Source organism: Pholis gunnellus (genome assembly GCF_910591455.1).
Source record: "Pholis gunnellus genome assembly, chromosome: 4".
Classification (NCBI taxonomy): Eukaryota; Metazoa; Chordata; class Actinopteri; order Perciformes; family Pholidae; genus Pholis; species Pholis gunnellus.
This window is the reverse complement of record NC_136530.1, coordinates 6,616,948-6,633,810: the sequence shown is the minus strand read 5'-3', so window position 1 is coordinate 6,633,810 and position 16,863 is coordinate 6,616,948. Positions and strand designations below refer to the sequence as shown.

The 16,863-nt window shown below is 44.3% G+C and overlaps 1 protein-coding gene across 1 annotated transcript in view; it reads left to right on the top strand.

Annotated features, from left to right (window-relative positions):
* The window catches only part of glis1b (GLIS family zinc finger 1b), a gene marked incomplete at its 5' end in the record, with an annotated part of 66,016 nt that overhangs the window by 27,806 nt on the left and 21,347 nt on the right, over nt 1-16,863 (top strand). Inside the window, one exon of the mRNA XM_079157853.1 lies at nt 385-1,909. Coding sequence (XP_079013979.1) covers nt 385-1,909 — 1,525 coding nt within the window. The remainder of the gene's footprint in view (nt 1-384; nt 1,910-16,863) is intronic.

The window sequence follows — 16,863 nt, the reverse complement described above, 5'->3', positions numbered from 1 at the left end:
ATAAATGCCCATTCATATCCTCTCACTACCAGGAGATCCTGTTTCATTTTTTCATGAAAACACTCTGGATCATCATCAGCAGTGGATACTACAAAGTGTCCAACATCCCCTTAAGTCACTGAATCCTACTCAATGTTAATGTTTGTTTCCCTAAGGTCCCTTATGATGTATGAAAGACTTGGTTGAATTATTTTCAATCAGTGGGACTCATTTAGGATGATAGGATTTTTATGTAAACTGAGAGAATGATTGGAGGAGGAGGGGTTAGCAAGAGGCTAAACTCTGACTATGCTGCCGGTGGGAAGGATGAACAAGCCGGTATCTGTCATCAGCCTGTGAGCTAATGGCGCTCATATTCCTCTTTGTGTGTTTTTCTCCTTACAGATCCTCCTCTGCCTTCCAGAGGACCCTGCCGGGGGCCTCACCCGGCCTGGGCTGTGGTGGTGCCAACGGGAATCGCTCCTCACTCCCTTACCCAATCAAACAGGAGAACTCAATGGGCTACAAGATCTCCAACTCGGCGTCCGGGGTCCACAGCACTTCTCCGGCCGGGTTTCAGAACTGCAGGGCGGGCCAGGTTTTGGGGATGCCAAGGGACGATATAGTTGGAGTTAGCAACAGCGGTGGTGGCGTATGCACAGTGAGCGGTGTAGGTAGCGCTGTGTCAGGAAACGCAGTGCAACCGTTTAATAATGAAGATGGCTCCTCCCCGCTGGCTTTGTCCCCAACTGGCTCCCGTCATTCAGCGCGGCTGCTCAGTGCTAGCAGTCTGAGGAGACGCTGCCTGTCCCTGGCCTCACCGTCCACCTCCGCTGCCGGCAGCGTTGCCGCCACAGGTTCCCCATTGGCTACTGGCACTTCCTCCGAGGAGATCAATATCACCGCCATCTTCTGCTCCTCCTCCCAGATGTCGATGGTTGCCTGCGTCAACGGTTTCCGCACTAACCTCTCGCCCAACCACGCCAGCAGTGCCGGCTTCTCCTCCTCTTCCTCCTCCTCTTCCACATCCCCGCTCTCTAACTCCTGCTCACGGGAAGCCCCCCAGAGGCCCCCACCTCACGGCAGCCCGCAGCAGGCCACGCTACAGGAGAGCTGTCAGCTATCCTCACCTGCCACCTGCCTGCTGTCCCTTTCCTCCTCCTCATCGTCCTCTTCTTCAGTGTCATCAGTGGAGCCCGAGCAGGGCCAGGGGCTTTGTGAGGAGCGGGGCTCCATGCTGCCGGGGCGTGGGGCGGGAGGAAGTGCCGGGGGAGGTGTGGGAGGAGGAGGAGGCTCGGACGGGTTGGGGCTACTGATGAGTGGGGCCCTGATGTCTGGCATGCTGCATTCGGGGCAAGAAGTTGGGGCTCTCCTTGACGGGGGCCAAAGATCAGGGGCTGCCCTCAAACAGGAGCCGCTGGATGATTTTTCTCCTAGCGAAGACGAACTCTTTCAGCACCACTATCATCATCACCATCACTTGAGTGGTCGCAACGGGCACCTTCGTCAGCCTCACCACCCCGCTCGCCCTGCTATGCCTCCACCCTACCACCTTCACCAGTACGTGGGGCCCAGTCCTGGGGGCCTGCTGCACCACCAGAGCCAGCAAACGGCACCAACCTCTTCCCTGGGACTCAAACCGACCTCTGGAGGCCCTCCTGGGTCTCACACGGCCCCAGAGCGGGAAGAAGTCGGAGGAGGAGCAGCGGTTGATAAGCAGGTGTGTCGCTGGATTGACTGCAGTGCTGCGTACGAGCAGCAGGAGGAGCTTGTGAGGCACATTGAGAAAGTCCACATCGACCAGCGCAAAGGTGAGGACTTCACCTGTTTCTGGGCCGGCTGCATTCGTCGCTACAAGCCCTTCAACGCCCGCTACAAACTGCTCATTCACATGAGAGTCCACTCCGGAGAGAAACCTAACAAGTGTATGGTGAGTCATCATAATCCTGTCAAATTATCCAGCAAACACTTGCCACACCCCAAAAATTAGACACCTGTGGTCGGTCATATTCACAACATATCCAGTATTGTTGTAAATCAGCTCATAGTCATAGTCATCAAGTATTTGGTTGTATTTATTGGTTCAATATGAATCTAGTTCTGTCCCATAATTGCAACCATCTGTTAAAAAATGTAATTAGACACAAGCACATATTTCACAGAGTAATGAAGTCCCTCAAGAGGATTTTCCCTCAACAAGATACACGTCAATTGTGTCCAAAAACAAGACTGGACTTGCTTCACTGCTGATTACTTTTCAACAGAAACCTGTATTTTGTTTTGGTTGAGAAACAGTTATGATTGTAATTCCTGTATTTTTAGTGGAACAGGTAAAAAAAACTATGATTTTTCTCCTCTGAAGATATGAGCTGCTGTAAGAGCAGCACTACCTCGTCAGTATAAATAGATTTGTGGTTGTATTCTTTACAGGTAAGGCTCCAATTCCACAAGTCAACACACTAATCAATGTCAAGCTGTCACTCCCCCGCGTCCCTTAGCAAATGGAAAAAGCCCTCCAACCGTAAGAATAATTTAGTCCAAATACACAATTAGTCCACAATTTGTGTAGGGCGAAGCCATGTTTATTTTCACGAGCACTCTGTTTTTTGAGACGGGATTCAGATCATGAAAAGCCAACACACATGGTGAACATATCCAAACAATGCCTACACTTGATCCTTTTAAATGGGAGCTTTAAATGTTTAGCTGTCCCACAAGTATTAAGTGAGTTGGCTTCATATCCAAGCCAAACATGAGGAGAAATGTGGTAGTCTGGAGAAGGGAGCCACAAAGGGATGGTCGGTAACATTTGCTAGTCTTGCTCGATTCACGGCTTCACCCGAAGCCCCTGTCAGAAGTGGTCCTCTTCAAGTTCAGGAACCCCTCCAAATCCTAATTATTGAAAAAACTGAGTCTGCAATATTGCTACAGCACCTGTTTTATCTCCAGGCCTTTTTATTCTTCGAAAAATAAACAAGACCTGGATTTTTTTTCTTCTTCTTCTTTTAAGTAACGGTGGCTTGTAAAATTAGCTGAGGTGAGGGTCTCTCAATAGAAAGTTGTATTCTACGGCCGTTTTCTAAGGAGTTGGATAAGAAATTTCATTCAACCCATTTCTGATACTTGTTAGTGCACATCTGAGCTGAACGCCGATTGAAGCCATAAAGACACAAGCTCAACCTTTGCTGCTGTTCTCCCTGCTTTACGTCACTCCAGGCTATTAGTGTTCTGCTTCCTTGGCCCAGCGTGAACAAAACATTTGGAAGTAATTTGCTGCATTGTATGTTCCCCAGCTGTTAATTATGCTTTAGTACAGTATACAGGCTTTCATCCTTTTTTTTTTTTGCTGCTCTTTGTAGCGCCGTGCGGGTGTGGCTTTATTCCGAGAGCTGTAGTGACATTTGGGTGACACGCAGCAAAATAGACACTGAGTGAATGCTCGTATGTTCATGCGGTGTAGGTGTTTGCATGAATGTGTCACTGTGGAGGTGTGTGTACGTGTGTGTTTTTGGAGATGTTTACCATATGTAAGCACTGGAACAATTCGGCCCAGTGTAGAGGAGCCACTGGATTCTGTCTGCCGACATGAGGCACTGTGAAACGCTGCTACACACCGTAACCTCCCGATCACCCTCATTTCAAGCACACACACACACACACACACACACACACACACACACACACACACGTGCACGTATTCACGGCCTTGCAGTTATATGAAAATGGGGATATTGTTTCCATTGACTCTCACAATAGGAAGTATTGATTCAGAGTACAGTACGTTGGGTTGTAACACTCCGGCTTTTCCGACGGAGCATAAACAGAAATGTGAAATGTTTTCAAACTTGAATCAACAGATCTAATCAGCGGGGATTGAATGTATGTTGATCTGGGACTTCAGCAGATAAACTTGGTAGGCCAGAGAAAATACACACACTCTCTGTGTGTATTTGTAACTGTGTTTGTGTTTGTATATAGTCTATACAGGTTTAAGTAAGTACTATATACTTATAGGAAACCAGGGGTGCTTTTCAATATGCTAGCGTGTTGCCTTAATTCCTTTTATTCGTCTCCTCTTCCTCGCATCTTAGTCCCGACCACGAGAGAGAAGTCCTTTTAAATCAGTTGATTAGGACGTGCGATTCAGCTGCATCAGCTGTCCATTGTTTTGTTACTGCTGTTAGATGAGCATAACAGAGTTCATGACAACTTATATGTTTACTGCTATTTAAATCAATTTACAACGTGTCATAATGTGACAAAAATGTTGGGATTTCAAACAAAATATCCTTTTATTCTGTGAAGCACCAGAAACGATTGGGTGATATTTATCATATACACACAAACACAGTCCATTCTATCTACATGACAACATGAAATACAGCAAATTAGTGCTGAATGCAAGAGTTCTTATTGATATAGGCCTAATCATTTTACGTCATTAAAGAAAGCAGTTAGAACAGCGCCCAATGAGGCCTAACTTCAATTTATGAACACAAAAAGGACCGGTTACATTTGTAACACGGCAGGCATGGCTGAGTTTATTCTACCTGTGTATCACCGCTCTTTTATCGTTTCTGGTCACTAGCCATGATGCCTCTTGTGTTTGCTGTGCTCATGCAATAGACAAAGGCATTCAAGAATTTGAGAAATTCGTACGGAGGAAGCAGATGAGACATTCTGTTTTAGGACCAAATGCTGTAGAAAAAACAGAGCTAATCCCTTTATTATCTTTCCAGCAGCAGATTCCAACGGGCGCTCATGAAACATGGCTCTCCTCACATCCAAACATAACACATCTCTCTCCTCTTTCTCCCTCTGCCTCCCTCTCCCAATATACATACTGTATCTCTTTTTCCTCATACAGCTGCACAACATTTACTTCATGCTGCGTCTTGGCAGCAAAAAGTCATTATCACAAGTCATACCCAGACCCCTGCATGAGCCTGTCACAGTCTGTACCTGGCTCATATTTTAAGAAATTCTGTGTTAAAAAAAAAAGTCAGTTCCTTCCTAATGTAGATGTAGACTTTGTAGCTCTTAAAACATTCTGCTCCCTTTTCATAAAATATCTTTGGTTCCCTCTCCCCCGCCAATTACAGCTAGCCCTGGGCTGTTGTGTAGGGCAGGCAAGCACTGCAGGACACACGGGTGAAGAGGAAACAACATAATCTCTCTGCAATATCCTGTTGTGTTTCATGCCTAATTCACTTGTTGTTTCAGTTTATTACATTTTTTTCCTGTGTCTGCATAAATATTAAAAATATATCCTGCAGGAGTAGCCCTGACATGGTCCCAGACTTTGATATTGTTCTGCTTTGTCAGAGGCCGGCCGAGCGGATTTGAAGTGTCTGAAGACTGGTCTGTGAGCTCTGAAGGTCAACTAATATCCTCCTAAACCACGACGCTGTCTGTGTGGACGGGACGGAGCGTTTACTAAGGCATGACTCCAGGCAGGAGTACAGCCCTGTGCACTTTCTGTGGTTAGTTTGGCATAGCTGTTTTGGTACTAAAACAATAGTATGCTTGGGATATGTTATGGTGGGATGAAGGATTCAAGGCATGAAACCTGATTCAGTGGTTTTGTTACGCTACTTTATTAACATGCAGAATTTTAAAGTAAGAATCTTTTGGGGAATGCAGTATTTTTAAGCACAGTTTAGGCAAAGTATGCACTGTAGATGACGATGGTTGTGTTGTTAAGACAGTTTTAGCTTGGATACAATATTATGGCTTCATTTGAAATGGTATTTTTTCACCTGGCTGAGAAGGTGTGCTTATTAAGTTTGATTTAAATCTCATTCATTTTTGTTATTTGATCAAAGTTCCTGGTTTCTTCTCCCAGGGTTCATACCATCAATGTGATGTAATTGACAAATTATTTCAAAGTAAAAGAAAATTCCTCCATAAAAGGGTAGATTCACATACTTTAGTGTCAGTCGTATGTTAGAGCCAAAGACAGAAAGCCTCCCGCCCATTTCACAATGATAAGAAACAGCCTGCATTAGCTGCTTAATTGGACCCTGTCCAAACACATACACATGTGAGCGCACACAGACAAACACCAAAACACTCACTGACACACTCAAACCACTTGTTGAAGGAAAGTTGGACGCTAAGGCCCGCTGGAAAAAAAAAAGAAGCTTGGATCATGGAATTTCCTCTTTTTGAAACCAGCAAAATTTATATATTTATATTTACTGGACTGATTTTTGGAGGAGAGTGGCAAAATCCCTCGGCAGCAGACGTTGAGGCATAGAGCGCGGGTCAGTGCCAAGATGGCGTGTGTTTTCAGGGTAAATGGAGTCTTTTGTGAGCAATCAGCTCAGACCAGGAGATGAAACAGGGAGTGCCATTAGCTAATTAAAACTGAGGTTCGGCACATGACCCGACTTTTCCTCTGAATGCCACGTGAAACTGGAGCCGTCTGGGCACTGGGCGCGGGTGGCGAATGACGTTGATATTAATGTGTTTGTATCCGTATGAGCCTCTGACACTCTGGCCTGTCTGGACAACTTAGAGGCCACAATCTCAGAGTCGAGCTTCTGATCCACCGAAGCCCAAAACTACCTGTAGTGAAAATGTATTGAGCTTGATTCACTGTAGACATAAAGAGCCCACTTAAAGAAGCTCATACACATATATGATTGTTATCTCTGCAAAACGTTTTTTTAGCCTGTCATTCCTAAGTTGATTTAAAACTTATGATATCTCCAGAATCGCGTGCCCGACATAGCAACGAAATGCAGACATTTAAACTGACATGAGGAATATTGCGGATCAGCCAGAATAACTCGTTCCTCAGGCTGTACACTGACATTTTCACTCTCACTCCAGAGAGGAGAGGTCTGTATATGGCTCATTGAAAGTAATCAAGGTCAATAGGCGAGAAAGGGCATTGATTCAGCATGTCAGGAGTAACTGCACGCTTAGGAAACGGAGCTCCTGAAGTCTGTTAAATTGGCACAAATGCAAAGAACTAATCAAGTACAAATAAAGACCTGGCGGAGATCGACTTTTAGCACTTTATCGGAACGTCCCGTGCCTCTGCTACCCATTAAATCATTTCCAGAAATAACTTTGTCAGTCATTCCCCAGGCAAATGAGTTCGTCAGGTAGCTAGATAGTCTAATTTATTTCTACAAACCCATAACCCTATCCTATGGTTATCCTCCGTCTTCCTGTCAGGTCTGCTGTGCCGCTTGGCAGTCCGCTCGTCCTGCTAATAGTAACACAACACTGTCCATATGTGATATTCGTATGATGGAAGTGCTGGCGGAGGGGCTCTGCGACGGGTGTTTTGGCATACGAATGAAAGGCCCTGGATGGATGGATCTTGCTTGTTTTCCTTGTCGGGTGGGCCGGGCCAACTTCTTGTCAGGCCGGAAAAAAGTTTTCCAGTCAATCTTTTGCAGTAATGTAGCCCAGCACGCCTCTCTATCTATCATTTTGATCTGAATTTAGGACTGTGCTAGTTTTGTTCAAGCTTAATTATTTATTTGATTTTAAGATTTAAAAACCTCAAAAGTTTTACATTTTGAACTCAGTGTTAACTTTTCAGTCGCTCTCTCGCTCTCTCTCTCAGTCTGTATGATGCCTATCAACGTGTCAACAGGTTTTTAGGTATGTTTTTATTGGAGTGACGAAATGTTAAAGAATGAACATACCATTCTTTGCATAGTAACATATTGCTCAAGACATGCTAACCTGTGCCAGAATGCTTCACAAGTTTGTATGTCTAAAACTGCAGGTTAAGAAACTGCTGGTGCAGAGGTTCCGCGACTGGATTATAATTATAAATCACAATTTACAAACAACAAAAAATCTTACAATGTTAACTTTTGGTAAAGTAAAGTAAGCTGGGATCAAGCTACCAACTGTCAGGTAGAGCTAAAGGAAGATACTAATGCACATGCATTATGGACACCCATGTGAAACTTTTTTTTACAGCCTACAATATTGGTATAAATTACACACGATAAGCAGTGGAGCATTTCTTGAAAATATTGCTACAATTAACTCGAGCTATAAAAGGTCTCGAGCTAACTTTCCTTAAACCTTATAACCAGGTATCAAAGCATGCAGGATTTACTACATGTGATACACTCTAATTGCATTTGGCTGGAATGCAATATTTTGATTTTCCCCATTTCCTCAACATTTAATCACGCTCTGGTATCGGAAACCTGAAGACCCAGGGCTGGGGCTGGTTATGCGCTGCAGAGATTGTGTCATAATTGTGTCCCATCCAAAAACTTAATCAGTTTAACCTCTTTACTGAGCCAGATCAGTTTACTAATACATCGGATAGAAGAAGCTGGGGTGGGTGTTCAGGGCTTTCCGTCATGTTCCGGGGGGGGGGGGGGGCTGTTCATGCAGAGGGAGGATGGATGGAGAAGAGCCGTGGGATCGCCTTGTTAGGTCATGAGCCTTTTTTAGATATCTACTGCCTCCACACGGCTTTAAACATGGGGACTGCTGAGCCGGCGCTTGCAGCTAACAGTGCAAACAACAGTAAACAGTTCTGACTGCTGACAGTGTTTAGCTGAGGTGGAACTGGAGGGTGGGCGCTACACTATGGCGCTAGCGACTGTAACTGCTGAATGATAGCGGTGCCGAGCGGCGGCAATGAGCTTCCCAGTTGGGCACACTCACGCGCACGCGTTGCTGTGCCGGCCATGTAAACAAAGCAGAGAGAAGCTTGGATAACAACACACACAGAGGGAGAGTGACTTCTTTCTATGCTTAGGTAGACATTACTCCACTCTATCCAATTTACATTGCAAATAGTTACTTGCTGCTATATTAATGCTCTAAATTCCGTATATAGAACCTTTAAAGTTGTCCCTGTTTGTCCTCCAAGAGTAGTGCTTTTTTGCTGTATACCGTCATGGATCATGTGCATTGTGGAGGTGTTCTTAACATTTTTTGCTACAGTCAAACAGATAATTATAGCCAAAGTATATTTGTGGCATTTTACGGGGCAAAGACATAACGGGTCCTTTCTCCTCTGAGGCTGCCATCCTCTCCCACTCCTCACATTTACACACTGGCCTTGTTTTGTGCCCAGGCACAATTTGTGCCACAGCAGCCACTCTGTAAACATACCCACCAAACTGGTTAGTTGGTTATGTGTGTGTGTGTGTGTGTTGAACAGAGGTAAATCTCTTGAAGCAACCAGATGTTTGTTTTTGATTTTTGCTGACTTGTCAGTGTGGCAGAGGGCACCGCATAGAACCGAGTCCAGAGCGACATCTGCCCCCGGCCGCCTTCCCATCGCCTACCAAACAAGCAAACAAGAAGAGCATTTATACACAACGGGACCACTTCTGCCCCAGGGCTGCACCACAACCCAAGACGACAGTATCCCTCCACGCAGCCAGACTCACGCCGCACCACACCAGACAAGGCTAGACCTGCAGCTAATATATATGAGTTTTGCTACCGTGCAAAATAAACACTGAGAGAAGTATGGATAAATTATGTAGCGAAAGACGTGTTTACGTTTAGGGTGTCAAGTTTAAATTATGCACTGCGGTGTTCTGTGGTTAGTGTGCCGGGTTTAATTTGAATGTTTGAGAAAAGACGTGAAGGCTGGAAGAGACGGAGCCAGACAGGCAATTCAGCTCCACTGATGTCATCCCAAAAAAACGACATTTTTAGCCAGAATTCATCACAAGGCGTTATGCATGACAAGTGATTTGGTATGCACTGAATGCGGACTTGAGAGCATTTTTGAAGCATTAGCACAGCCGTTGCACACACACACACACACACACACACACACACACACACAACTCAAGTGTTTGTTATAAGTTAACCAAACTTTCCAAGCTGAGACCTGTGATTGTTTACACTGTCGAGACTTTCAATGTGTTTTCAAATGCCCACCAGAGAGTGACAGAGTGAAGAGAGATCCACACGTAAAGATCCAAGAAGAATATTGAGGGTTGGATTGTGGCTTTAAATCGCACGTATATCAAAACAGTGAGTCTTCACCAAAACCACGTCTACTAAAATGATTGATAATGAGAGAGAAAAAACTGAAAAACAGGTCCTTAAATCTTTTGCAGTGGGACATATAAGGACACGAAACACAGAATGATCTGATTTCTTATAACCCTATTTTATGATTGTGTGACCCAGAAGAGCTGGCACTACAAAGACTCTGATATTTAAGTTGGGATTTACCTCTCCCCCATAGAGGTTTACACCCCAATGATCTCTAACTGTCTCCAGAAAGAAGCCCTCTCGCTTTCTGTTCACTTCTAAAAACATCTGTTTCACATTCAGTCTGCTCAGCTTTGGAATTGGTTTAACGTCGATGTAAAAAGGTTTATGCGGGGTTTAGAACCAGATTGGTTCAGTTATTCGGGCAGAATTACAGTAGAAGTAAGAAGCCTTTAAGTCGGAGCATATCCTTTTGTTTTTTCCTCTGCTCTTCCAGTTTCTCATAACGTCGACCTTTCATACTGTGTCACGTAGCAGCTGTCATTGAGGTCGCACTGCATCCTTGTCAGGGGCAAAACAAACAATATACGGCTATGGCCAGTATGCCAATTTCATTCTGAAAGAAAGCCAAGAAATTTAGATCAGGTCACGCATGATTTTAAAGTACAGCCAGGAAATGCATATTGTATATGGGGAAAATGCTATATTGTAATGTGCTGCGCTCTTAACTGGCAAATTGTGTATGAGTACCAGGCTGGGACTCACATTACGGCTAACATAAACATATGTCCGATGAGAAATTTGAAGGAAATATCCCATGAAAAGGTTTACCTTTACCTACCTCAGTGAATAGTAAGGACCTCAGGATTTTTGCCGTTGCTCGAGTCCCTCGTAATTGCACAGGAATGGGGAGGGGTTTTGTACTCAAATACGTACGTTTTCCTTGAGGACAGTGGGCACAAGCGTGTTAGTGTGGACTGAATAATTGAATATGAATGGAGAACCATATACTGAAATGTGGTGAATTGATTTATTGAAATGTGAATGTATGGTGATTTGCTCACCGAGAGCGCCCTGTGGCATGATTTAACTTGACACATTGAATATCCAGCACATTCTGATTTATTGCAACCAGCCATATCCACACAACTGGAAAATGGACCATGAAACCCAGAGAGAGCAGAAAAGAACACAACCTTGGCATGCCGAGGAGAGAACATATCTAATCTAGGGGCACCGTTGCACCACATTTCTTTCGCAGCTGCTTTTTTTTTTTTTTTGTGGTCTGGTCCCCCTCCAGAGGGTTGCATAAATGCACTCTCTTCCCCTACACCCTGCTTGAGTTCTTATGCTGGTGTTGATCACAATGCCATGTTGACCTATTGTTTAATTTCGCTGGCATGTTTTCTGTCTGAACACTATAGTGCTTCTGGCATCAAGGTATTTAGCTTGGCAGCTCACTGGGCTTCTGCAGTGTTTATTTGTTGTCACGTCAGAGTTATAGAGTCGCCCAGTGTATGCTACAGTAGGTCTTTAGACAGCTGTGTCAACTCTTGCCTTGTGTGGACACCGAATGGTTTGCCAAAAAAAGGGAGAAGGGCTTTCATTCCTTTACCTAACAAGTCTCTAAGTTACAGGACTTGTGACTTCAACTGTCACACAAGAATTTCATCCCAGTAGGCAAGATTGGAAAAATTCATCCACCATATCATCTGAAATCACAAAATGCCAATGCGACAGAGAAAAGTATCCCTGTTTGCATTTAATTTAGTATTAAATTGTGTACATTTGCATGAAATAATATTTGATCACAGCAAGAATACACATTTCTAAAAAAGAACACCTTAAAACACGTTCACGCCATTAGAAATCATCTACTGGCAATAATACACTTTGGTTTTCTGGATTCTTTTCTTTTTAAAGCATGACCTGTTGTCAGAGCAGAGGCATCTTTCCAGACCTGTGGCAATGTCCAAAGATGCCAATTTCTCCATTGCCAGCAGCCTCAATAGACCAAAATGAAATGCAATCACGAGATATGTTGCACTTTTTTTGGACAATTTTCACTCTGGAATAATTAAGGACATTCCAGTATAATTAGACAAGGCAGGTTTAAATAAAGAGCTCTTTCCTTTCTTGTGATTTAGAGCGGATAGTATGCAAATATGCACAAAGCAGCGTCAAAACGTATTTTTTCTTTTAGGAGGAAAAAGTCAAATGAATAGTTACAATGCCAGACAGACTGAGAGGCAAAGTCAGAAAAAATGATGGATGGTAGTGACGATCCAATAAAAATATCACTTCAGATCACAGCCTAATCATCGTGTTGGACTGTACTGTATTTGTCTAACAAAAGACTGATTAATTGGATGAATTAAACATAACACTATTGTCATTACTGGCTGCTGCTGAATCGCTGCGTCTATCGTCCCTCAATAGCACGGATATGAAATGGAGTCATGGAGCATGTTGAGCTATTTAACACCCCATTGTAGGGCTGCAGCAAGAGGAGCTTACTGGCAGAAGGGTTAAAAGAGAGCAGAGAGAGAGAGAGAGAGACACAGAGGGAGAAAGCGAGTGTGAGAATAGAGGCAGGTGTGAGTGAAAGGTGCTGGACAGATTGAAGCCCGGGTGTCAGAGGACGCCGCGGCTCATGGGCCCGTCAAACAGGATCCTGCATTGACTGCCAGTAACATCAGTCCAGGCGCCGGCTCGGAACACAGATCATGTTTAGGATTTTCATTGCGTAACCCCCAGTCTGTCTTTTTCATGGCGGGTTCGGATTTCGTGAATGGGTTTATAATTAATGCCTTGATAGGTTCTAATGGCTGTGGCACTGGAAGCTTTATATTGCACTCTAATTAGCCATTATAAATGGTTCGGATTGGTTTGTGAGAATATACACCGTCACGGGACAAAGTGGGGTTGTTCTTTTAGAAGCCTTTCCACTGAATGGGAGGTCAAAGGATCACGTGTCTCCTCTCTCAAGTGAACACCACAAATCCTTCTCTTATCCAGTGGTAGATAGCCAATATTCAAACCCGTTCTGTGCAATAAATCTTCTCATCTGTCAACCCTTCAAGTACCTGCTCTGTTTTGCAGAGGACTATGAATGCCCCTTTCAGATGTGCACCTTGAATATGATTCACAATGAATACATTCACAAAAAGACTGCAGCAGCACAAGGTTAGATTAAAAGAAAGAAACACTAAATGTGTCATTTAACTGTCGTTTCTTTTCTGCTCAAGGAAATAAAGTCACGACAATAAGACGTGAAATTGTGTCACTAAGCCATCTCATTTCATTGATTTGTTTCCCTTCACAATGCAGGGCTAAAGAGCACAACTTGCACAATCGTATTAATCATCAGCCAAGTCCCTCTAAAGTATCATTCATTACAACTACTCACAATGTGAAGCGTTTGTAAAATATTTGAAACATTTGTCAAATAGATGAAGCCAGTAACGTGTCAGATTCCATGTCTGAAAAAGGCTTAAAAGCACCCATTGTGCAATCTGTTGACCCGTGTTCATTCACTTGAATGTAAAGTATGTATGTGTGAAAATTGTTTCTTGACACCCTCAGTCTTTGACCAGAAGGAAAATTGAGCATGTTGAGGCAACAGAGGACTCAAGCTGGAAGCCTGTTTGGTTCTGTACTAACGCTGCATGACAGCACAGGAGACATATCCTTTTCCTTGTCAGTCTGCGTCATCTCTTTTGAGAACGTGACCCTGTTTTCCTTTTTTCCCCTCAACCTGGTGAACCGGTAAACCCCAGGCTGCCCGGTTTAAAAGGAAATCACATCTTAGCTCTCTAATCTGATGCAGGACCGCGGAGCTGGTAGACATTTGAATGAAGGCCTCTGAATCACAGCAGGTTAAGTGCTTCCATGAAGCCTCACCATGTTGTTGTGCAGCCGGGGCTCACACTCTGCCAGGCCTCCACCGCAGGAACAGGGGTTCAGATCCATCACTGCACTTCCTCCTCAATCTCCAGCAAACACTCTGTGTGAGGAACAGAACAGCTGGACAGGCTTATTATGTGAGCAGCCTCATTTAGTCATCATACAAATGCTTCCTGTTGTGCCATCCACATCGTTTTTAATCTGGCCCCCAAACTATTCAGGCATGAGTGCAAAATGGCTGTTAAGAACAATTTCTTTAGTCATTTACATGACTACTTCCTCCCACCAATTTATCGGCTCTTGCTCGGCTGGCTCGTTTCGTGCACATCTGGACAACACTCTCTCTATTGGCTGTGTGTACTCATATCTCGCCATTCATAAATCAAGGCGTCGCAAGAAATTAGGCAAAGTGCAGGAGGCGGGGAAGAAAAGATGATTCATGGTGAAACAAAGCAATTGTGTGTGAATTCATATCTGTCCTGCCCTGGAAAAAAAAGAAAGGAAAAAAAGACCACCGCTATCTTTGATTCAAATTAAAGCCCTATTTGCAACAGATGAGGCTGGCTGCTAAAAGGGTCTCGCTCCGCAGTGGAAACGATATGTGTAAACTATGTAATGCGAATGTTTTAGCCGGGCTGTGTTTAATTTTGTATCCTGACGAAGCGCATGAGAAACCTGCCTCTCCTTAGCTGTCTCGTTGAATCATATGGATATAATTTCATCCATTTACGTTTTTCTGCTCTTTGCTGTGGTTGCCACAGGGCATTTGCAAGCAGGCAGATTAAATGCACATGTTCCTCCCATCCGCAGCCGGGGCACTCTGCTCCACAGCCTCCCCTCCGAACAGATCCTGAAGTGTTGGTGGTTTTCCTCGTTGGTCAGGGCGGAGAAAGACACCTTGTGATAAACCAACTCATTCCCCCAAAACCCCATTTTCTCATACTTATAAAGTTATACGGGCTGTTTTTGAGTATTGGCACTTTGTAACATGTTTTATTTGGCTGTGTTTTCTTTTTGCCACTAGTACTCCCTGCCCTTCCTCATGTCTGTCAGGCTTGGCTGTAAAGGAGCCTGGATATAATAGGTAAAACTAATCACAGCGGATAATTGGTGAAGGCTTTTAGGCACCGAGAACCTTTTTCTTCCTCTGAATGTGAGTAATGGTGAATGTCATGCTATGAAGCAGCCAAGCAGTTGAATTCCATTGCCCCATCATTAGTCAGTGGCCTGATATACAATTACTGCCCGGAGCCAGAGAGATATTTTAGTGTTGAAGCATCTATAGCAACCGCCAGAGAAGCTTGACTTTCGGATGAGAAAATCCTGGTGCTTATTTTTTGGGGGGGGGCGAAAAATGCCTCATGTAGGTGATGACCATGGCCTAGGATATTTTTTTAGGATAAGAACCTCTACCTTACCTTTGATTCTCTCCCCTCTCTCTGCATTTCTCTTCATATGCCATTCATTAACGCTTTTAATCAGACCGCTGCCCTGCATGTCAGCAGCCATATTTCCTCCCGACACCCCTCCATAACGGCTGGTTTGTTTCCATCTTCCACAGCTCCTGCAGGTTGCTATTGAGCCGCCGCATGTGAGGAGAGAGCCGCACACTGCTGCCTTTTAGCCCCAACACTGTTTGGCCTTTTTTTGCTGCCAGTCAGGAGTCATTTCCCATAAAGGCCTCAGGCCCGCCGCAACTCCACTAGCCTGCATGCTGGGCCCATAATCTGTCTGTTGTGATCAGCTGCCTGTCCGCCTTTTCAACCCGCTCTCGCCCCCTTCAGCCATGTCGAGACCCCGCTGTCATCCCGAATGTTTACCGAGCCACTGAACCCCCCCTACTCAAGAGTGAGACGGTGTCAAACAGGGCTCAAATCCCTCCACGCTGCCAGTGCCGCCCCACTCGTGAGGCGATCTGCCGGTTTACCTTAGACGGAGGTTTTCAGAGAGGAAAACTAAACATGTTTAAAGCAATTAATGTGATTAGCGCTGTCTAAACTGTTTTCATAGATAATATCGATGGTAAAATCAATCCTGTGTCCTGTGCCTCAGCCTCCACAACTCCATGGTCATTCCACTTTAACCTATGTGTTTATTTCTTTCTAAACAGATTATGTTTTAAGTAACTCCTCGTGGGCGATATAGGGAACCTACTGACATGAATTCCTATCAAACACACATATATTATATTTCTAGGTTTTTATTAACATATTTTTTACTTTGGTCAATCTAGTTGGAATCAAACCCATTGGGTTGTATAATTACCATGAGGTCACCTCTTAGCAAAATAAGGCTACAAACTGCCCACATCAATACTGTTTAAACACTTTCCTTCAATAACAGGAGCAATACTGGATTTAACGGCACACTCTCAAATATCCAAACCTAAGTAGGTTTTTTTTGACAGTCCATGAACTCACTGAAAGAAGTCATTTAACCATCAGATTGGCCCCGCTAAAACATTTTACTGTAGCATAACATTTTTCACGCAGCGCTCTGGGTAATGTCCACGTGTAGGGGTGGCAGTGCCCATTGGTTTTCCCAGCAGGCAGGAAAACCTCATACTCAGCACTCTCCCTGCTACTCCAGCTTCCAGAGTAATAATACGCTCTACGCGATTAACACGGTTTCCTCCACGGACCCGTAACTATAATTTAGCCTCAAATTTGTACTGCGTAAAAGAAAGCAATGAAAGGGTGATTATTCCCTTATACATAAATACACACATTTGGCACGTCAATAATAGCCGTGTTTGTTTTCCAAACTCAAGTGCCCGGCGCCGCATTTCAGCAGTCGGCATGGATCACGTCTGTCATGACGGGTACGGCAGTGTGGATGTTCCTCTGCACTGAGATTTTTATTAAACTTTCCCACCCTCGCTGCGTCTCTCGTTTCCATCCGAAGCGTTTGATTGGCAAGACTTTAGAATAATATATTTCCGCCTATACAACACTGTGCAATTTGAACTCTTAAAGACATTTTCCACGATTGTATGATGAAGCCGGGACCGAATGTTAGTGTGCTGAT